At 49.5% G+C, this 22,085-nt stretch overlaps 1 protein-coding gene across 1 annotated transcript in view; it reads left to right on the forward strand.

The window, feature by feature from the left end:
• The window catches only part of LOC115302053 (sec1 family domain-containing protein 2-like), a 327,285-nt gene extending 305,200 nt beyond the window's left edge, over positions 1-22,085 (forward strand). Inside the window, exons 4-6 of the mRNA XM_029952058.1 lie at positions 1,697-1,831; positions 13,006-13,125; positions 21,659-22,085. Coding sequence (XP_029807918.1) covers positions 1,697-1,831; positions 13,006-13,125; positions 21,659-21,751 — 348 coding nt within the window. The 3' untranslated portion in view covers positions 21,752-22,085. The remainder of the gene's footprint in view (positions 1-1,696; positions 1,832-13,005; positions 13,126-21,658) is intronic.

A 22,085-nucleotide genomic window follows, 5' to 3' on the forward strand; every position in this document is an offset into this window, starting at 1 on the left:
GTTTATTTTTTTTAAGATTTTATTTTTAAGAAATGTCTACACCCAACATGGGGCTTGAACCTACAACCCCAAGATCAGGAGCCGTGCGCTCCACTGACTGAGCCAGCCAGGTGCCAGGCGCCCCTAAGAAATTGTTTATTATTTTGATGGTTTATACCCTGCTTTATTTATAATACATTTTTTAAGTTTACTTGTTTTGAGAGAGACAGAGACAGTGTGAGCAGGAGAGGGGCAGAGAGACAGAGAGAGGGGGAGCAAGAATCCCAAGCAGCCTCTGCACTATCAGCACAGAGTCGGATGCAGGGCTCAAACTCAGGAAACCCTGAGATCATGATCCGAGCTAAAACTGAGAGTTGGGTGCTTAGCCGACTGTGCCACCCAGGCGCCCCTATTTCTGAAATCTTTTTAGTAAGAAAATTGGAATAAAGGGGAAATAAGAGCAAAAACACCCCCCCCAAAAAAAGACTGTAAGAAAAGCAAGACGAAGCCAGAAATGAAATCAGTTCACCAAATAGCATCAGGTCACAGATTCCGCCAATGTAGAACTACTTTTGAGAGTTCTAGGCAAGGCTCTGTCAGAACCTGACTTTTCTGAGGTTGTGATCATCATCAGAGGGTGTGAGGGGAGACATTCCTTCTTCTTTCGACATTCTTGCTCCAGACTCTGGGGCCCTGTGCGACTGGAGCAGCCGAGACAGCAGCAGGAGGGAGGAAGGTGGAAGAACAGAGGAGGAAGGAGAACAAGGCATGAGAGGTGGGAACGTGCTCAGAAAGTGCACTGGTCAGGGACGTCCGGGTGGCTCAGTTGGTTAAGCATCAGACTTCGGCTCAGGTCATGATCTCACGGTTTGTGGGTTCAAGCCCCACCTCAGGCTCTGTGCTGATAGTGCAGAGCCGGGAGCCTGCCTCAGATTCTATGTCTCCATCTTTCTCTGCCCCTCCCCCGCTCACTCGCAGGTGCGTGCGCTCTCTTTCTCTCTCAAAAAAAAAAAAAACAAACATAAAAGAAAACAAGTGCACTGGTCAGGGGCCTTCAAACATTATCTAAATGTGCACATTTTATCAAACTGTAGACGCTGTAGCAAATCAACATCAGCTTAGTTCTACTGAAATTCTATCATGCCATGTGGCCTGCTTTGTCTAAGCCTTGACCTTGGTCAGATGCCTGTTTGGCATCCTGGCTTCATTTTCTGGCCAAGTCCTACTTGGAGATGAGCTCCATAGAGGGAGAAGGGCTTGCTTGGGGCTGCATTTATGACAATACATCCTGAGAAAATGTTTGTTCCAGTTTCTAGCAGAAGGGAGCATCACTGAGGATGTTGAAGAAAACGGGAGACCATCTTCATGTCTGTATCAAATGACAATACTTTGCTTTCTAATATTCTTCACACAGAACATTGTCACCTTAAACCCAGATTGAAAAACGCATCGTACTAGTATTACAGCTCTGGTAGAGGTTATTTGCTTGTAGGAAGGGGTAAGAACAAAAAACAGTGCTAGAGAAGTGGGGTGAAAGTTACCAAAACAAAACAAAACAATGTCGTTCTAATTGTCTGTTCTTACGCACAAAATCATAGCCGTTGCACGGTGTCAAAATCAACTTATTGTGCTTCGTCTGGTGCAGATTAAGCTATCTTCACTCCCGACAGACCAAACAAACCCTTCCACTCACTCACTCATATTTTTGTCTTTCCAGGCGTCCTATAAGCCATTGCTGAGGCAGGTCGTGGAGGAAATATTTAATCCCGAGAGGCCAGATCCAGTGGATATCGAGCACATGTCTTCAGGCCTCACCGACCTCCTTAAAACTGGATTTAGCATGTTTATGAAGGTAAAGTAACCATGAAGAGGTAATCCTGCCCGTAATGCTCTCTTCGCTGGGTGTGAAAGCGCAGGCACCGTGCTCAGCCTGGTGAGCACCATGTAAGATAACAGCCAGTATTTTGGCTCTTCCCAACTCAGGTACAAGCTTCATTTAACTTGGGTTATAAACAGCCTGACCTACCAGCCTCGTCCAACTTCTTTTGACCTAAGCACTGTGGTCTTTTCCAATCCATTTTAAGGGCCCCAGCCATCCAGGATAGCACTAATGAAGACTTTTCTCCTCCTGGTGCACGGTTCCACTCAGTCCATATACCAGTCACAACTCTTGCCGATGGTCTATTGCTCTTAATTCCAGATCTAGGATAATGAAGAACTCTGCTCAGTCATATGACTAGCATCACCCCAAAACTGTTTGAAAATGACTTTTGTCTTAGCCCTGCAGACTCCTAGGTGGCAAGTGCTAGACTTTCTCTGGCTAATATCAAGGGTAGGTCAAAAGTGACAGAACAGCCTTTTCCATGGGGATAAAAGGAGGCAAAGTACACAAATGAGACCTATTTTTAACTTACTATAAAGTTTCTAAATTTAAAAGGACCTAAACCAGATTACAGGCTGGCCTCCCAGCCGACACCAGGAATTCAGTTGTAATAACTCTTGGAAATAACAGAATGTTTTGCCTACTTCAAAGGGTCTTTGAAATCATGAATTAATCTACATAGAAGATCTGGCCTTTCCAGAGCTCAGTAAATGCACATGCCAGGAAAACTGGCCTACTCTGAAAGCCAGAGGACAGAAGCCAGACAATCAGACTCTAGACAAAGCAGTAAAGAGGTTGGAGGGACCCCCCCCGGGCCTCCTCCCTGCTGTCCCCCGTGATCGGCCGTGTCTGCTGCACCAGTGGCGCTGGTGGATTTTCCCCTCTTTATTTTTTTTAAATAGTGTATTACAGATCTGCTTCTTGAAAACGTTTGGGGGCTCCTGTGTTGAATGTAAGCCCAAGGTGGTCCAGTAGCCCTTCGTGATGCCCAGTTTGTGTAGAAACTTCTAGGCTAGATGTGGTCTCAGAAACCTCCTCAAGCTGAGCACCCTCTTCCTTCATTCACAAGCTTGGATTTAGCCATGGGGAAGACTAAAATAACATGTGTGGACTTTCAGGCCCCAGTCCTTGGGGTCTGAGGATGGCCCTACAGGCTGTAGCATTCATGGTTCATGGTTGGCCAAGGGCATAGTGTCTACTCCAACCCGTCTGCACTCTGCCCATCACACATATTTCCAGTTTGCCGAGAAGCATGGTGTGGGCAAGAGGAGGTCTCCGAATCGCTCTTGTCCAGCGACGATCCATAGAAACGACTGTTTCTTAGCAAAAGGATCCTGTCACTAAATATGTTTAGGGAACACTGGATGAAACTACAAATTAAATTGCTTTCCGAAGGCACGGTGCCTTTAATATGCTAATGGACTTCGAAACTGTCAGGATTTGGCCTAGGAAGGTGTGTGGAGGTCTCCTGGGCTGCTCTGTCTCTATTCAGATCCCTGGAGTTAGGGCTCATGAAGCAATGTTCTGGCCCCTTGAGACTGACCTCAAAAGGAGGTTTCCAAGTAATGGATTTCAGAAAAAGGGGGAATTTGTGATTTCCCAGCAGCTGTCAGAATCCACTCCTCACCCCCAGCTGCCAGGCCTCTGCTCTCAGTTGCCAGGGGATGTCATCTGTCTGCAGGGGGTGGGAAGGGTCTCAGTGGGCTGGTCCCAAAGCCCACCCCACCCCCTGCACCCCAAGGGAGAGTCATTTTATTCTGTTTCTACACAGGCTTCAATGGCTTCCTACCACACCACAAAAATTGAAAAGAAAAATTAACTCTGGCTCCTATGTTCAGGGTGTCAATAAAATAAGTGGAAGAAATGTAAAGAGGAACAGCCAGAAGGGCTTTGAGGGATAACTGTGATTTGCCAAGGAGCTATGTCTTTGAGATGGAGGGAAGCCATCAGGAGAGAGTGTCTTCTACTCTGCTTCAAGTCCCACGGAGAGAGAGGATACAAGATGTATGTTTAGGATTCTCGGCATCCAACCAAAACTCTGTGAGAGGGAAGTCAAGGCTGCTGGGTTTTGCCCTTACTAAAGTCAAAACCTTATTTGCAACCTACTGCAGCTTGTTCCCATGACGTTCCCACATTGCTTTCACGTGCTTTCCTGCATGAAGACTGTCCAGAGAAGTCTCCCATCCCCACCCGTTCTGGTTATCTATTGCTACATTAGAAGCCATACTGAAACATTGACTTAACATACTGTGGGTCATTGATTTTGTTCATGAGTCTGTACTCCGGGCAGAGCTCAACAGAGAAGGATTCACCATTAAGATGGCCTCATCACACAGTCAGCAAGTTGATGCAGACCATCAGCCGTAGCTCAGCCTGGCCTGTTAGCAGAGGGACACAGTTCCTCTCCGTCGGCCTGAGCTTCCTCACAACATGGCAGCTGCATTCCAAGGGCAGGAATCCTAAAAGAAGCAGATGGAAGCCTCAGAAGTCACGCCATGTTTCCTCCACAATACTCTGTTTGTCAAGGCAGTCTTACATACCCACCTGGGTTCAAGGAAAAGGGACTTCCTCTCTTCCTCTTGAAAAGATGGTTGTGGCCACTTTTGGAAAACACAGCCTGTGTTCAGCCTGCACATACACTTGGCAGTCGAGCCTGACAGGGTAGTGTTGGGTAAAGTCTAACGGTGTTCTCCACAGTCCAGAGGACAGAAAATTCACTTGTGCTCCAGACCTGGTTTCCGAAGTGCTTCCAGAAAGGTTTTGATAATAGAAGACCTGCCTGTTTGCCATATTTTTCTTTGAACAATATCATCTCAAAACCAACCAAACAAACACAAAACAAAACCTTACTGAGTGATTAGACATCACACAACTTTCCTCTGCCTCTTCCCTCTCCGCTGTGGCAGGCCCTGGAAGGGAAGCAGACAAGCTGGGGAGAAGACAGAGTATGCCCACAAGATCATTCTTCAGGCGGTTCTGAGAAAGTGTTTCAAGTCAGCCAAAGACACTCCTCAACCAGAGGGTAGACTTGTGGTTAGCCACATAAGCTGTGGGCTTCAAAGAGCAATGCCTGCAGGGGAGGGGGGCTGTCAGAACGGGGAGAAACAGCTTTGGCAGAACCTGACGTTCTTCAAACAACCAAGCATTTCTCCAAGCTGCTTGTGCACGGAGCACCTTGATCTCCTTACAGGAAAGCTTGATAGTGATCTAATAAATAAATCGAAACATGCCTTACCCCTCTCGCTTCAACGTTAATTTAATTTAAAACTAGCATGTCTAATAGGCAGCACTTTTAAAATGCATTTCTGGAATTTGTGGTTTGGATTTCAGTCTCCTGAAAATAATATATTTTATATCTACTCCATGTGTTTGGCCCCCAACTTGTTTTGACTAAAGGACATGATTTGTCAAGATGTTTTCTCCGTCACAATTGGCATGAGGAGGGTGGGTTTTATCTAATGAAATTAAATGAGGCCCTTTTACCTCCTTTCAAGTGTTTTTGAAGAAGGTTTTGTTGCTGCTGCTGCTGCTGCTGCTGCTGTTGCTGTTGTTCCATTTCCTATGTGTCCATGCTTCGTTGGAAAAAAATAAAAGATTTGTGAAAAAGACTCGTAGAAGACCCAGAGCTTGCCTCTGGGCCCTTCTCTGAATTGATAGGAGAGCTCCATTGTCTTGGGTCCATAGAGAAAGCTGGTAGTGGGAAGGGGATCAGAACTGAAACCCTTCCAGTGGCAGTGAAGATGCTCGACGGAATCGTTTACTGTGGATCATTTATTGTGAAGACCAAAGAGGGTCTCAGGGAACTCAAGGCAGCAATGCGGTGGGGCCTCAGGAAGGACTGGGACTGACATCTGGAAAGCCATCCGGAAACCAGACAGTTCTTTGAGACTCGTTCTGGACTGCAGAAGTCGTGAAGAACGGTGGCCAGCATATTGTAGGTGCTCAGTGGTAGTCAAATGAATGGGTAGCTGTTCCACAGCTTTTGATTCTTCTTAAGAGCTCAGCTTTGGCTGACCCTACCTCAGGGCAAGTCTTGATTCCCAGGGAGGGTCTCGAATTGGCCCAGCCTCTGTCAGCAGCCCATTCCTTAACTGGTCTGAGGGGCAGGATCACACTGTCACCAGATGGCTGCTGGGAGCCCACCCCGCCACCATGAGGCTAGAGGAGGCCAGTCACATGTATGTTGGACAGATACCTGTAGGGACACCCACAGCAGGGGTGAAGGATGCCATGAGGATGAAGGGCAAAAACGATGAGCCTCAGGTAAGATTTGATGTCCGATCCTTGGACGTAAGAGCTGAGCATGCCTGTGGTCATCTAGCCCAGCTCTCCATTGTTTACGTAGGAAAATAAGACAGAGAGATGAACTGTTGGCGTATGTCCGTGATACTTAACAGCATTTCTGACAAGAAGAAACCATGTCGGCATTTGGCGTTCGTTGATTAAATCTGCACACGTCCTGAAATTCCTGTTACAACGCTATTTGTAACCGTTGTTGATGTTTTCTTTTCCTAACTATGCTTCATACTATGAAGTAAGGCTTGACTTTTGCCTAACACTAGCTGCATATGATCCATAAGGTCTAGTGAGATGGATTCTCTCACGGTAGAAATCGTCAAACAAAAACAAAAACTGGGTTTGGGCCCTCCACGATCTTTGTCTGCCTGTGAGCGACTGTGTGCGCTTGCCACTGTTGTGGGCAGGGAAGACATGCAGACAAATGAGGTGCCCCACGGGCCATGGCAGAGTTCACCTTGTGGAGCCTGTCGTCTGTTAGGGAGATGGACAAGAAAGCTGAGGCCTGCAGGAGGAGAGAGAAGTGGTGTGCCAGCTGGGATGGGAGGGCACAGAGAAGGGGGAGCCAAGCAGAGAGTCCGAGAAGACTTCCCAGAGGAGTCGAATGCTGTCACAGCAACAGAAACTAGGAACAGAGTCATCAATGCCATGGCATATTGAAGGAATTATGGATGGGTCCCAATAACTGGAGCTGAGGGTGGATGGAGGGAGTGGAAGACTATGAAAGCAGAGAGCTAAGCAAAAGCCAGCCAGATCAGGAAAGACCAGAGGTCTGAAATTTGACCAAAACACTGAGGTGTCATTGAATGGTTTTCAGGAACATATAACCAGTTTATATTTTACAAAGGTGGCCCTGGTGGCAAGTGAGGGGGGAAATGTGGGCAGACTGGCATCAGGCTGCAGGGGGAAGGTGAGAAGATGGGGAGATCCGGGGCTCAAGCTGGGCTGGGGCCGTGAGGGCAGGGACGCGGTGCTGGTGGTTTCCACCGTACGGGGCGTTGCTTAAATGTGGAAGCAAATGAGAAGACCCTGCCTAGGGTCACTCGCCTGGTGTGGGGAGACTGGATGAACGGTGTTGACGTTCCTGAGAAGCAGGAAGGGAGAGCAGGATAAGTTGCATTCGGGAGTTTAGCTTTGCAGCTCAGCAGAGCCTGGGCCAACAGTCGCAATGTGGGGCCGCTGGTGCAGGTGAACCATGAACCAGGTGCAGGGCCCGGCTCACCCGGGGAGGGCGTTTGGGGGCAGAGCAGGGGCCAGAGGCCCGAGCAGTCAGGAACACAGGATGTAATGGAGCAGGTCAAGCACGCGGAGCCCTCTCAGGGACGAAGGAGAGAAACTGAGGGGGCTTCGAAACTGGATGGAGTGGAGGAAGTTTCTGGAAAGAGGAAACCATCCACTGCAGCAAATGTGACAGGGGGGCCAGGCCTCACCACAGAGTGGCTCTGGGAGTGTGGAGTGGAGACCTTCTGCAATGTGACTAAATGAGTAAGTTCCACCGGGAACCCAGGCATTGCCCGATGCTGCTAAAGAGTGAAAAGTGTGCCCCTAGGAGATGAATGCTGGTTCTCGTGCTTTCAGTCTAAAGAATCACTTTGTAAACGGCAGCACGGGAGGGGTCTCGCTCTGCAGCGTGATGGACGAGGATTTCCGTGTCAGCCCTCCAGCCTACTGATTGCGAGCCTTGGGACAAGGTAGTCCCTTCAAACCTCACTGTCTCTCTCTGTAACATGGAGCCTCTACCTCCTTCGAAGACTCTCAGGATTGCATACAGTTACACTGGCCCCCTCACCCCTCCTCTATTTTCCTCCACTGCATTTGCCGCCTTCCTTCCTTACCAGTTTAGCTACCTACCTGTCATTCTCCCTGGCTGAAGTCCACAGCGCACCAGCAGGAATCCCCCTCTGGGCCGTCTGCTGCTGAATCCCTCGAGCGGTGTCCCGCCCCATGGGAGCCGCTCACTAAACATTTGCTGAGTGGATGAATAACTGCATAAACAGCACAGTACCAAGTGTTCGGTGAAGGCAGCAGTGCTGCCACTAATTTCTGTTGGGAGAAATCCATTGCCAAACCATCTTCAGAGTTGGCACAGCTGTTCTCGGGGCCTCGTGCCCTCTAAGGCCAAAGGTCCAGTCGTACTTTGTCCCTCCTCAAAGGCTCTGCTCTTTTCGGAGAATGGGTACCTGCCCCTTGCCCTGGCTGGGGACAAAGGGGTCATGCGTGGAGAGAATCCGAGTTGAGATTTGGTAGAGGGATCCCCAGAACTCCTGAAGGGCACCAGGGAAACTGGAAGCAGAGGAAACCCTGCTCTTTGAAACCAGTCAGGACATCAGAGCTCTCTCTGGGCCCACAGCTGCACAGAAGGTTTTGGCAGCCTGAACCTCAAAGGCTTGGATGGATGGATGGATAGATTAATGGATGGATGGATGTGGAGAGAGACTGTGTTCTCTGACCAGAACCCATGCCTGAAAAATCACAGCCAGCAAAGGTCTGGAAAGTAAAAGAGAGAGCAGTGAGACTGACTCGCTTTATTAATCTGTGCGTTTGCGATGGCAATAGGAATGTATAAGCCTTTGTCTTCCATGTGCCTTGCTCCATGGACTCTCACGAAGGGGGCAGCCGTGTAGGGCTGATGATAAGGAATGTGTATTCTGATGGAAAAGACTTTAAAAGACTCTGCCTCCCAATTGCCTGCCCACTCGACATGTTCTAGAAGGAAAGTCTGGCATCAAAACACGAATCTAAACAGAAACCACAAGAGCAAACAGCAATGCACATTAATCGGACCCTTTTATTTGTACCAAAACCAACATCCCCGTAACTCCTAGGCCCCAGGGCATTGTTCTTTGTTGTTAGTGCGCTTTGTTTCCTTTTCATCTGTCAGTATATCCTTCCAAGACTCTTGCCAGTGCACTTCAGAGTCCAGACTCTCTTATGGAAAGCATATGTCTTTTGGGAACATACTGTACCACTTGACTTGTGGAGCCAGCTCTATTTCTGTTCCAGGATCAAGTGAGAAACTTATTTACAGGGCAAGAAGGAGCCTCAGGTTAGCTACTCAGCCCGCAGGACCCACACGTGAAGCAAAGAAAGACTTTCTAAAAGATCCCTAAGAACTAAGAAGGGCATCTCCAGTTAACCCATGGGTCTCATTCATGCCTCTATCCATTTATTTTATCCATGCAACATTTGTTGAAAGTTTACCATGAGCAAGATCTGTGCTCAAAGCCACAAATACCAAAACCCCAAGATAAATATGATCAGTCCTCACCCTCCAGCAGCTCACAGTCTGGGAGAGGAGACAGGCAGGTGTATCAAGGCGGCAGTCCAGTTGGATGAGGCCAAGGCAGAGGTGTGCGTCAGATTTGGGACATGGGGCAGGAGTCAAGAGACAATTAGAGAGAACTTTTCAGAGGAGACGATGCTTTTTAAAGAGTGTAAGAGGGAAGGGGGTAAAGAAGAGAAGAAGAAGGTACTTTACACAGAGGAGGCTACACATTGCTACACAAAACAATATGATGCAGTGATAGTCAAAATACTTAATTACTGTAGTGCCATGCCACAGAGGCCAAAACCCACCGGGGATGGTCCTCACCAGTGCCTGTGGCCCACAGTCTTATCTACTAACATAGACGATCTCCAGAGTTTGTAGAAGAAAAGCGAAGTACGATGTTGAGTGCTAGAAATCAGGTAGTTACCCTTGGTGAGATCATGACAGCAGGGAGGCCAAACTGGGGCTCCAGGGTGCTGGCTTTCTTGATGGCTTTGTTTAGTTTGTGAAAATAAATCAAACCAAACACTGTGATCAATGCAATTTTCATTGCCAGCGTTCAATAAACGGACATGTTTACCAAAACGTTAAAAAAAAAAAAACTCAAACAAACCCAAATACCATGCAGTAGGCATGGCTCAAATTCTTGTGAACAGCTCCAGCAAACAGGGTGCATAGAAAATGGAAATAGAGACACAAAGCAAAGCCACACTCGGAGAGCTGTATGTGCTGAGTTAAGGAGTTTGAACTTCATCCTCAGAGACTCTCAGCCTCTGGAGTTTGGCCCCTGGTGCCACAGTTGAGTTATTGCTTGTGAACTTTATATTCTCCACCTGCAAAATGCAGCCGTGATATTTTGAGGATTGACTAAGGTACTGCACAAAAACATTTAGTAACACACTCACTATATTCAACAGTAAATGTGTGCATTTTAGAAAGTTCCTCAGGCAGGAACAAGGAGAATGGATGCGGGGGTGGCCACACTGGCACAGGGAGATGAACCAGAAGGCTGTCAGGGATCTAGTAAAGACAAAATGAGGGCCTGCTCACAATAGGGACAGTGGAACTCAAGGAGAGATCCATAAATTTGAGGGGGTGGGTGGTACAAATTAACAGACTTGATCTGGGAAATAAAAGGGAGTCAAGTCCAAGGTGTCTGGCTCAGGGGACTATGAAGATGGTGATACTGTTAGAAAGTCAACATGGGCAGAGGCACCTGGATGGTTCAATAGGTTAAGCGCCTGACTTTGGCTCAGGTCACGACCTCACAGTCTGTAGGTTCAAGTCCTGCATCAGGCTCTGGGCTGACAGAGTGAAAGAGTGTCTCCCCCACTGGTACTCTGTCTCTCTCTCTCAAAAATGAAAAAAATGTCAAAAAAATTTTTTAAGTCAACATGGGCAATAGACTTGGGGGAAGATCATGCATCAAATGTGAAACCTGTTGGGTTGAGGGTCCCGGGAGACACCCAGGTGGGCATGTCCACAGGAACTCAGTAGAGGTGTTTGCACCAAGGACATAAATTTGGGAAGTATATAAAAGATTGTGGAAGGCGAAGAGTGGTGAGGTCCTTCAGGGATGCTGCACTGAGTGAGAAGAGCAAGGGGCCAAGATGGAGCCCTGAGTTACATGCACATTTAGAGGGGCAGACCAAGAAAAGAGACTCATGAAATTTGAGGAGAAAATGATCAGAAAGGTAGAAGGAGCAGCCAACAGAGAGTGCTATTGGAGTAGCCAAGCAGGGTGTCATCAAGTGTGACAGATGCCACAGATATGACCTGTTAGATGAAGACAAAGTAGAGTTCCTTGACTCCTACATGTGTTGGCCAGGATGGCCTAAGTGAGAGCAAATCCAGGCAAATAGTGCGACTAAAGCAGGATTGTCTTGGGTCTATGTTACATGGAAGAAAGCAGTCAACAAATGCAGGAGAAGCTACAGGTCAAGAAGCTAGAGGGGAATGAGGAGTCCACCTTCCTAAAGACCATAGTTCCCAGTGTTCACCACCACCCGTTTTGGAAAAGAGTAGACTTCTCTCTCTCTCCCCAACCCTTTCCTGCCCCCTGTTCTTCCCCTACTCCCTCCTTCCCTCTCTCTCTTTCCCTGTCTCCCTCTCCCTCCCTCATTCTCTCTCATGCCTCCTCTCCCTCTCTTTCTTCCTTCCTTCTTTACATTCTGAGTTTTCTCTCCAGAAGCCAAAGAGTAACTTCTATAACTGGAAACACTGAATGTATTACCTTCTTAAGTGATTTTACAATAAGATGTTGAGAAGTGGGTATATTCAGGGGAGACAGGGGAACCCAGTTGAGAAAGGGGCCGGAGCAGGGGCAGGAGGACGGGCCTCCTCTGGGTCTCCGGCTCCGTGGCCGGAAGCTGGTTTGGGAGTTGGCGTGAATGAGTAGATACGCTCCCTGCCTTTCTCGACCCTCCCTTCGAGGAGTCACAGCCTGTCTCTCCCACCTCTGGGAGAGGGCAGTTGGCAGCGTGCCTCCTACAATGACACCATGTGGATGCCCTAAGGACACCTGCAGTGATGCCAAGACAGTGCTGTCTGGGCTGGGCCCCCAGCCTCCTCCCCCCCACCCTGAACACCACCACCGCCGGCCGAGGACCATTTGCCTCTAGAACTTGGGTCATACCACTTCTCCTGCCCCCTCCTCCCCAGATCTGCCCTGACTTCCAGGAAGGGCTCAAAACATAGCATCTTCAGAAACTCCCAGTTGGGCCCTTCACATGTCACTAAGTCTGTGTGTCGGTCCCTTCACGTGTCACTAAGTCTGTGTGTCGGTCATTTTGCATTTTCTGGAGGATTCTGCAAGTCATTCTAATTTTGGTTTATAAGACTTTGCCTTGTTGGTGAAATCATAAGGCCTCAGGAGAATTCTCCACGACATCTAGGGGGCCGTTGCACGCACAGTAGGTTCTCAGCTAAGGTTGGCTTGTATAAGTTAAGGGGGTGAAGGGTGCAGTAGACTGTAAGCTCCCAGGACAGGCACTGGGCTCATGCCTCTTTTTACCCTCTCCACCACCAGCCCCTAGGCTCTGACCATCCCCCCATTCCACAGGTATTTACTAAGCACCTACTATGTGCCAGACTAGGTAAGCTGGGCATTCAGCAGCGAACCAGATCCCCAGTTTTAGAAGTGGAGACAGCCAATAAGGAAACAAACGCACAAAAAAATCCGATAACCACAGGCTGCGGTGAGCTCTCAGAAGGAAATACACAGAGCTCTGTGACGACTAAGAGGCGTGTGTGTGCTGACACCTGAATGCTGCCAAGAAAGGAGTAAATAAGTTGCCCCTCAGCCTTCTCTTCCTATTTAATGGCCCCACTACCTTAACTTTTCTTTCAATAAAATATTCAGAGGGGTATAACATAGTGATGTGGTTTGCATTTTTTTGGTCAGTGGGTTCACAGCCCGCTAACACACCTGATCCCTAACGAATCACCCTCTCTCTAAGGGTTGTTTATGTCACCTACACTAAGGGGCGGCAGCCCTGGGGCCCCACGGAGGAACAAGGGAGAAGGTGCCCAGCTGCTCGGTGCTCTGCCACTGATGCCCGGGCTGTGGTTTGTTTTACAGGTGAGCCGGCCTCATCCCAGCGACCACCCTCTACTGATCCTCTTCGTGGTGGGCGGGGTCACAGTCTCAGAAGCCAAAATGATCAAAGACCTCGTGACGTCCTTGAAGCCAGGAACCCAGGTACTGAGACCTCTATGAACAAGGGTCCTGAGGCAGAAAGAAGCGAGAGGGTGGGTGAGGGCCCTCCATTCGGCTCCCTGGCACTGCTCCCAATCTCCATCCTGCCTTCCCTCTGCCTCCCACCCCTCCCTCTGCTCCAGGGCCAGCTGTCCTTCTGATGGGGGTGGAAGGAAGAGAGGTACCTCCTACAGTCTTCTCTTCTGCCTCTGGGCTTCAGGGGCTAAGGTGCTAATGCCCCCTTCCTGATTCCTGAGGGGCCTATATTCTCTGTGTCCCGAGGGGTATAGAAACTCTTAACGACCCCAGAGTTCTCATTGCTTTCCAGGCTCCAGATAAGGAGGGCAACTCCCAGGGACCATCTCCCGGCTGTAGCAGTTAGAGGCACGTTGTGAAGGCAGTGACAGATATAGTATCTTTCTCCTCTGTCGCTCATTCCCCCTTGTAAGTAGCAGGGGACTGTCTACCACAGCTGCTCAGAAACCAAATGGGGTTCCAGCCCAGGCCCGGGGCTGCTGGCGCTGCTGCCTTTGGCTCCCACCTGTACCCACAACAGTGTAGCGCTGAACTGCCCACGGGCTGCCTCCCATTTGCTGCCCAGTCTCCACGAGTGGCCATGGATTCCTTGAGGTCAAAGGCTGGGGCTTCCCAGGCCTATGCACGTGGCAGGAGCTCTGTAAGCCCTTGGCCCGTCTGCTTGATTGGCAGCAGAGCTGGCCTGGTGTCACTGAGCAGCCAGGCTACCTAGTGAAGTGGAAAAGTGCCCTGGTGGTCTTCAGATGCCCACTGAGGGACAGATCTGAGTATCTAGGCAGCTACAGTAAGTTCTTGAACAGGGACATGACCACACATTGGCTGTGACCATCTCTGCCCTCACTACCACCTGTCATGATCATAGCTGGCGAAATTTCTGGCCAAGTGGTCAATTCTGCTCCATTCAACACCCTTTCGGCAGCCTCAAGGACCTGTTTAGTGAGCCATCGTCTTTTGGAGCAAGACGTTGCCCCTAACGAGGTGAACCAAATTCTTAGCTCTCCGGAACAGTGCTGCGTTGTAACACCCAGACAGACACGTTAATCCCCACTCTCAAAGGATAAAATGCAGAGGTTTGCAAAGCTGTGTGACCTGCGTTTGACAGCCCAGACCTGGAATCTGCAGCGCCTCAGCTGTCATCTGACCCCGCGCTCAGACATCTGTAAAGGGAGCATCTCAAAGAATTCAGGGCTTAAGGAGCAACCTGGATTGTTCTGTGTCCCTTGTGCATACAGTTGCCCCGAAGAGCTAAGAGGCCCCCAGGGGGACCCCAGAGGTGGCAGGGAAGACTGGTGGAGGAGGCAGGAGCACCACCTTGCCCTTCTTCTCCAAACTTCTGCAAGGAGGGGGGATCAGCTGAGTGTTTGCTGGAGTGATGCCCACGGAGGCAGATCTCCCTCCCCCAATGTCAAAAGCCACAGCTGCCCTGTTCTGCAGCCAACTCTGCCCAAATCTGGGACAGGAGCAGCTTTCCACTTTTCAAAGTGCAGCGGAAATTAGGCCTCGCTGCTCTAGCTGCACACGGAATGGCACATGTCTCGGTGCCGTCATCCGCTCAGACCTCCGTGTGTGTGTGTGTGTGTGTGTGTGTGTGTGTGTGTGTGTGTGTGTAGAACACGGGACTGACTGATGGGAATCGGTTCTACTGGATCTATGTACCCAACGAACCCTCGACCAAGAAGCTAACTCTGACCTGACTATGGGTGTAAACAGTGATAAGATGTGTATCTAACACTGATATTCTGTCTTACTATCCAGTCTGCCCTTGAACATCTCCGGTGATGAGGGTTTGCCCCCTCCCCCTGCAGCCTACCTGGGTCTTGGAGGGCCTTGCCATCTCCCCTAGATGCATCCAAATCTGCCTCCTAGAGCCTCACTCATTAGCGCTGGTTCTAGCTGGTTCCGGCTCCCAGGCCCCACAGAATTTACAGGCAAATCAGGCTCATCCCTCTTCCACACGTTCTCCCTCGGCTCTGCTCTTCTCTCTGTCCTGACGGTTGTGGTGGCTCTCCTCAGCCCCGCTCCACCTCTCTCTCTCGCACACGGTTGGAACGGAGAGCCATGCCTCCGTGTGGACTGGTCAGTGCAGGGGCAGTTGGGGCCCCCTTCTCCTCGTCCCCCTGCCACACAGTCTGAGGGATGGATTCTTCTGGCTCAGTTCTCACTGCTCTAGAAGTGTCGACATCCATGGAATCTGTAGCCTTTTCTCTTCAAGTTCTTCAGTCTTGCCCGCAAGACTAAAGCATCTTGGGAGATTCCTGCTAGCCCTTATGCTTGCCTGCACCTCAGCCAGAGAGGACTCCACCATTTTGGCTCTGGAAGGACCAGGGGGGCGGCAGTGGTGGGGGAACCTGCGAGCCATGAGGGCAGGAGACGGGACTTCGGCACATTGGCTACACAGGCCTCGACTGCCTCCCTTCATGTCATTTTTTACCACTCTTCTGCCTGCTTTCTCCCCTCCAGCCTCAGGACTTGGGCTTTTTTACTGTTCTATTTATTCCCAGCGCCCCAAACAGGGTGAGGATTTCTGAGAGAGATTGAATTGTGATTCAATGTTGACTATTGAACACTAGAATCTTCACTTGTAGTAGTGTAGTATAAGATAGAAGTAGCTCTTCTGGAAAACTCGCCAGCCTGTCCATTCATCCTGAGATTCTGGACAACAAAAGCCAATCTGACTTTGGTACCAATTGCCACTAATCCGTATCTTCTCTACATCCACATGGGTGCTTTTTGGACCCAAGTACAGGAATCTACAATCACATCTACTAAGTGGGATTAGTTGATTATTCTGTGAACATTTGTTGAATATCTCCTGAGTACCAAGCACTGTTCTTATGCTAAAAATAGAGCAGGGATGGGGCACCTGGGTGGCTCAGTCAGGTAAGCATCTGACTTTGGCTCAGGTCATGATCTCACAGTTCGTGGGCTCAAGCCCCACATCAGGCTCTGTGTTGACAGCTCAGAGCCTGGAGCCTGCTTCAAATTCTGTGTCTCCCTCTCACTCTCTGCCCCTCCCCCGCCCCAGTCCCTGTCTCTCTCTCTCAAAATAAAATAAAGACAGAAAAAAATTATAATAAATAAATAAAAATAGAGCAGGGATCAAGCCAGATTTGTGCCTGCTTTCGTGCAGCTTACATTCTAAGAATGAATGACTGATGTGAAACACAGTATCTCCAGCCAGAGACAAGCGTACTATAAAGGCAGACAGGTGCTGTGGTGGAAATAAGTAGGGGCTGGGGGTTCCTTCCGATGGCACAGCCCCCCCGGAGGAGAAGGCCTGTGGGCTGAGGTTTGAAAGGCATTCAGCAACCAGCTCTTCAAAGAAACAGATAGAACCCAGTTAAGGTGCATCCAGAAATGAATTCTCTTCCACAAGTGACAGGGATGGCATGAGACAAGGAGTCCAGAAGCCACACCCACACCTGCTCATCTTTTAGACTGTTGTCATACTCTGCAAGTCCACTCTCTGCCTGTGGGTGCTGGACAATGTGCCAGTGAGAAAAAGTGGGCAGCGCAGAAGGCCCTGTGTCTTGATGACAGAAAAACAGGGATCAAAGAGTCACTCCCCCCACCCCACCCCAAACAGCCACCACCTCATTGGTAAGCTTCCCCTGGCTCTGGAGTGCGCGTGCCTAGCACTGACCTCTGTCTCATTCGCCACCTGGTGTGGGGCCCCGTGCCCAGACGACTCTGCAGGCTAAACCCTGTGGCTGGATGGTGGCCAAGAGGCCTGCAGAAGCCTGAGATTGTGGGAGGAAAATAAGAGGGACGGACCCTCCCAGAAAACACAGGGACAGGCCAGCTCAGGAGACAGAGGAAGGGACTGCGGGCAAGCTGGCCGGGCCACCCACAGCTTTTCATAGGCAGGTGCACGCTGCGCTCCCACACTTTCTAGTGGTTCTCCGTTTCTGGAGCTGATATCTAGTGAGAATGGAACAGGAAAAAAAAGGAGATGGAGAAATATGCTCATACACACATGGTTTTGCATAACATTAGGAGTTTAGGATACCTAAGTCTTGGCTCTAAAACTTGGCTCCAGGTTATACTAAAACTGATTGAAAGCCCCAAGGAGAGGAGTCCAGTGGCCTCTTTTGTTTTCTCTTTTCAGTTTAGGTTTATTTTATTCTGAAGCTTCTTACTCTGAGTAAAACAGTCATGGGATTTTAAATTTATCATTTTTAAAAAAAAAACGTTTTAATGTTTATTTTTGAGAGAGAGAAAGAGAGACAGTGTGAGCTGGGGAGGGGCAGAGAGAGGAGGAAACAGAATCTGAAGGAGGCTCCAGGCTCTGAGCTGTCAACACAGAGCCCAACACAGGGCTTGAACCCAGGAACTGCGAAATCATGACCTGAGCCGAAGTCGGACGTTTAACCGACTGAGCCACCCAGGTGCCCCAGAATTTCCCACGTTTAAAAGAAAAAAGGAGAAAACCCACTGTCAACCCTTGCTTCTTTCAATGCACAATGTTAGAAATCAGATGGATGTGGAATGTAAACCCTGGGCTTCTCGCTTCTGCCGTGTTCAGCAGAAATAGAACAGGAAGAGGCTGGCACCTACAAATTACAGTGGAGGCCCGCAGGAATGGAAAATGGAAGAACGCCAGAGGGCAGGGTCAGTGTCAGAGCCTGGCCTGCTCTTGCGGGAGCCCCGGGCCATCCGAGAACAGAGACTGAACCCCCCACTTCCCCCCCTCCCCAGCACAGGTGGCTTTCAGGCTTGCTCAGAGGCTCTGGGGAGCGCTGGGGTCCTACACCCCTGTCTCACTGACAGAAGGCCTCATCAGTGCGCTTGACTGCCTGGGAACAAACTACTTCTCTCAAAGGAACTCTCTCATGCTTAATCTGACGAATATCACACCTTCAATGGCAGTTTATAAAATTTTAATTTTATATCTAACAGGCTGATTTCAGGCTCTTGTAAGCATTTTCTTTCTCATTTTTGACTGCCTTATTATCCCTCATTTGGCAAATTCTTTAGAATTTTTAGAACTGTTTTAATCAAATAATGTAGAAACGCCTTAGTTGAGTGGGCTGAAAACCTCTAACAATGCTCCGATGAGTCTAAAGACCAAAAGATGCCTAAGATGTGAAAATGCTCAAGGACCATCAACTATCACAGTATAAATGAAGTGTTAGCCATGCAGTCCTGCTTGGCTTCCCAGTAGGAGCTTTAGACAAATAGTTGGACTGATGTGAAACAATTTTCCCACAGCTCTTTGAGCTATCTTTTACGAGAGCCTCCCAGTGTGAAAAGCTTCCTGCTGACCATCGCTAAGCTCACTGCCTCCTTCCTTGTCTGACCATCTTTGTTCATCCATGCAATCATTCACTAGCCCACTACGACCAGGACCTGCTGCACTCCAGCACTGGGTTAAACAAACAAACAAACAAACAAAGCGGGAAGATTCAGTTAGGCAACAAGGAACATAGTGTGAAACCAATAGCCGTGGGAACACACTCCATCTCTGGGGAGGGGTGGTCTTGAAAGGCTTCCTGGAGGTGGTGATGCATGAGTAGATTGTTGAAGGACTGAGAGGTCTTCAAATAGTAGGGTAAGGAAGCATCCCCAAAGTTCCGCCTGTGACTCTGCAATAGTGTAGGGTGGCCGCAACATACAATGTAGGGGGCGCAGCAGTGAGGGGGTGTGACACTGAGGGGATGCCGTGTGGAGGGCTGAGTGGCCATCAGATTCTCCAGTTTGGGAATGCTCTCTAAGAGGGTTGGGTTTATCAGAGGACAGGGAGGAAGCAGTCAGGGTTTTAAGCCAATGAGTGATACTTGGAGGGAGGGAGTGCATGCCAAGGATGAAAATCGTCTGGATGGTGATGATAAAGAAAACGATAATAGCAGGTACCATTTTAAGCCTCTCTAGAGCCTGTCAGCTGTGCTAAATATTTTATATATATGTTCACATGGGATCTTCATAATAATCATGCTGGGGGGTATCATTCCCACTTTACAGATGAGGACACTGAGGCTCAGAGCGATTAAGCAACTTCTCCCAAGTCGTTCCTCCAGCAAGGGGCCCAGTGAGGGTCCAAGTCTCAGATTAGCTGCTCCTCAGCCTCGGGCCCAGCTTTCCCCCCTCCTCAGAGACCCCCTAGCTCACCTCACACACAGCCTTGGTTTTCCGTGTTTCTTTTCAGCCCTCCACAGAGCATGTCCCGGACACCCTCTGGGTCAGCCCTCATGCTAAATACGGGCCTGTTTAGGTGTCAGAGGCCTGGTGTTGGTTCCAGCTCAGTGGAGGTGGTGGAGCCCCCGTCTCCATCAGCCGTGGCTGTGAGCCCAGCACACGGTCTAAGGGGTGGATTCTTCCGGCTCAGTTCTCACTGCTCTAGAGGTGTCGACATCCATGGAGTCTGTGGCCTTTTCGCTCCAACTTCCTCAGTCCTGCCCGCAAGACTTAAGCATCCTGGGAGACTCCTGCTAGCCCTTCTGCTTGCCTGCACCTCGGCCGGAGAGGACTCCGCCATTTTGGCTCTGGAAGGACCAGGGGGGCAGCAGTGGTGGGGGAACCTGTGAGCCATGAGGACAGGAGACAGGTCTTTGGCACATTTGCTCTGTCTCTGGGCCCACATTCTTAAAAATGTCGAAAAAGAGTTTCTTACCTTGTGGTCTGTCAATCCTAGTTGCACACAAACCTCATCTACAGCTACAGTCAGAATCTTGTGTGTGTGAACAGACACATTTTTCTAGAGAGTTCTTAGCTTTTATAACATTCAGAAGGAGACCTATGACCCAGTCACAAAACCGCGATAAAAGAGCAGCTCACAATTGCTGAGCCCCTCCTGTGCTCTGCGCACGTGACCTTGTGTAATCCTTGCCACGATGCTGCCAGCTCAGGGCTGTTGTGCTCCTTCTGGGACACGCAGTGTGAGTGTGAAGTGACTTTCCCCGGGGCACATAGCCAAGAGCCATGGAGGGGGCTCTACGGGGCCTGGGGAGTGTGCGGGCCTGGGAGCCACTGTTCTTAGCCATCCTAATGGCTTGGCGTAGAGGACCCTGGGGAGTCACTAGAGACCCTCGCCAGAGCCACACGCTCAAACGGTGTCTACACCGTGTGTGCAGATGATAGGGGTGCTCGCAAACGCTCATCACATGGCTTTCCAGGACAAACGTGAGCCCGGATTTCAGTGTCTTTTTTTTCTGCCACAAATATAACTTGGCTGACATTAAGCATACATTGTTTCAGTTCATTCTCTCTTGAGACAAAGTAAAATAGCTGCTTTCAAAGGCTAATTTTTGTTTTCAACAGAAAACTTTTTAATAATCCACGCTTCTCTAACAACAAGAAAAGGAAAATTATAGAAGCTTTCTTCTCTCCTTCCTCCTGTAACTTGGGCCCCATCTATCTCTCTACCGCATTGGGGTATGGACTCTGTTTTTGACCAGCGAGCTGGGCATTGGTTAAGTCATTGGTCTGGGTGCAACTGGAACAGTTTTGGGGTGCGGGAGGGGAAGCTAGCGAAGCGTGTGGTGCCAGCCTGCCCGTAACAGGTGGCAGGTGGCTGGGTGAAGCCCAGTCCTGCCGCCAGCCCGGCAGTCCCCTTGGCTCGGGTGCTGGGCTGCGGAATTCCAGTTCCAGGTACCTCCCCCCTCCATTTCCCTTAGTCACCTCCCCACCCCCAGCTGCCTGCACAAAACCTCATCGGCCCCTACACAGCGCGTCACAGACCCAGCCCAACCCTAGGGAACAAGTGCTACGGAGAGAAATCTGCCCCAGAGGAAAGGTCCAGAATGAAGGAAGCAGGAAGGGTCATCACAGCGACAGGCAATAGAGAGGCCCAGAGGTCCCCATGGATGAGGGGGGTAGAGTGGCCTTGCCCAGACCCCTTGACATGACAAAAGTGGCTAGACAGGCACTTGGGGACTGGAGTCAGCCTGCCTGGGTTGGAAACCTAACTCCACTATCTCCTTCCTGTCTGTCCTTGGACAAGTGGTTTAGCCTTTCTGTACTTTATTTTCCTTGTCTACAAAATAGGAATACTATTTCTATTTCACAGGATTGTAATGAAGATGAAATGGATGCTAAATGAAATCATCCTCAGTGCCTGGCATGTCATAACCACCAATAAATATTAGCTAATGGCATCATTATTCTGTGGGTTGGATTGTGTCCCCATCCCAAACGATATTGAAGCCTGGACAGTGTGAGTGTGACCTTATTGGAAAGAGGTCTTTGCAGGTGATCAGATTAAGAGAGGCCATGAGGGTGAGCTCTAATCCAATATGACTGTGTCTTTATAAAAAGGGGAAATTTGGACACAGAGACAGACATGCATAGAGAGAGGATGCGGTGAAGACAGGCGAGGCCATAGGGGAGCACGGAACTGATTTTCCCTCACAGCCCTTGGGAGGAACTAACCTTGCCTTTTCTCCACGATGCCCCCTCCATGCCTTTCCCCATAGACACACATGGCTTTTTATTTCTCGTCATCCAGTAACCTGGGATTGGTCTCCCTAACTGTCTGCGGTGTGTCTGTCCCTCCTGCTGATAGGTTATCGTGCTGTCCACGCGACTTCTGAAGCCACTAAACATTCCTGAGCTCTTATTCGCAACTGACCGGCTGCATCCAGACCTTGGCTTCTGAGCATCTGTCAGGATGAGACCTACCCGAGCTGGAAATACTGATACTACTTCCTGTCACCGTTCAAGATGCGCCTCCCAGACCAGTGTCCTCTTCCTGATCATGGGTATGACAGAATTCTGTCTTGGTGAACAGGCAGCAAAGTACTTTGCATGGATTCCCGATTTTTTTAACAAAATTATTCTCATTTTTTTAAAGGTGTCAAACTGTCTTTCAGTTGGCCTCATTTGACACAATTCCCATTTCTCCTTAACCCTCTTCTTATGATCATCCAGATTCCAGCTGCAAGTTCACTGATTCTAAATAAACGTCTGTTGGCAAGTCTGGTAGACTACAA

Source organism: Suricata suricatta, chromosome 1 (assembly GCF_006229205.1).
Source record: "Suricata suricatta isolate VVHF042 chromosome 1, meerkat_22Aug2017_6uvM2_HiC, whole genome shotgun sequence".
Taxonomy (NCBI): Eukaryota; Metazoa; Chordata; class Mammalia; order Carnivora; family Herpestidae; genus Suricata; species Suricata suricatta.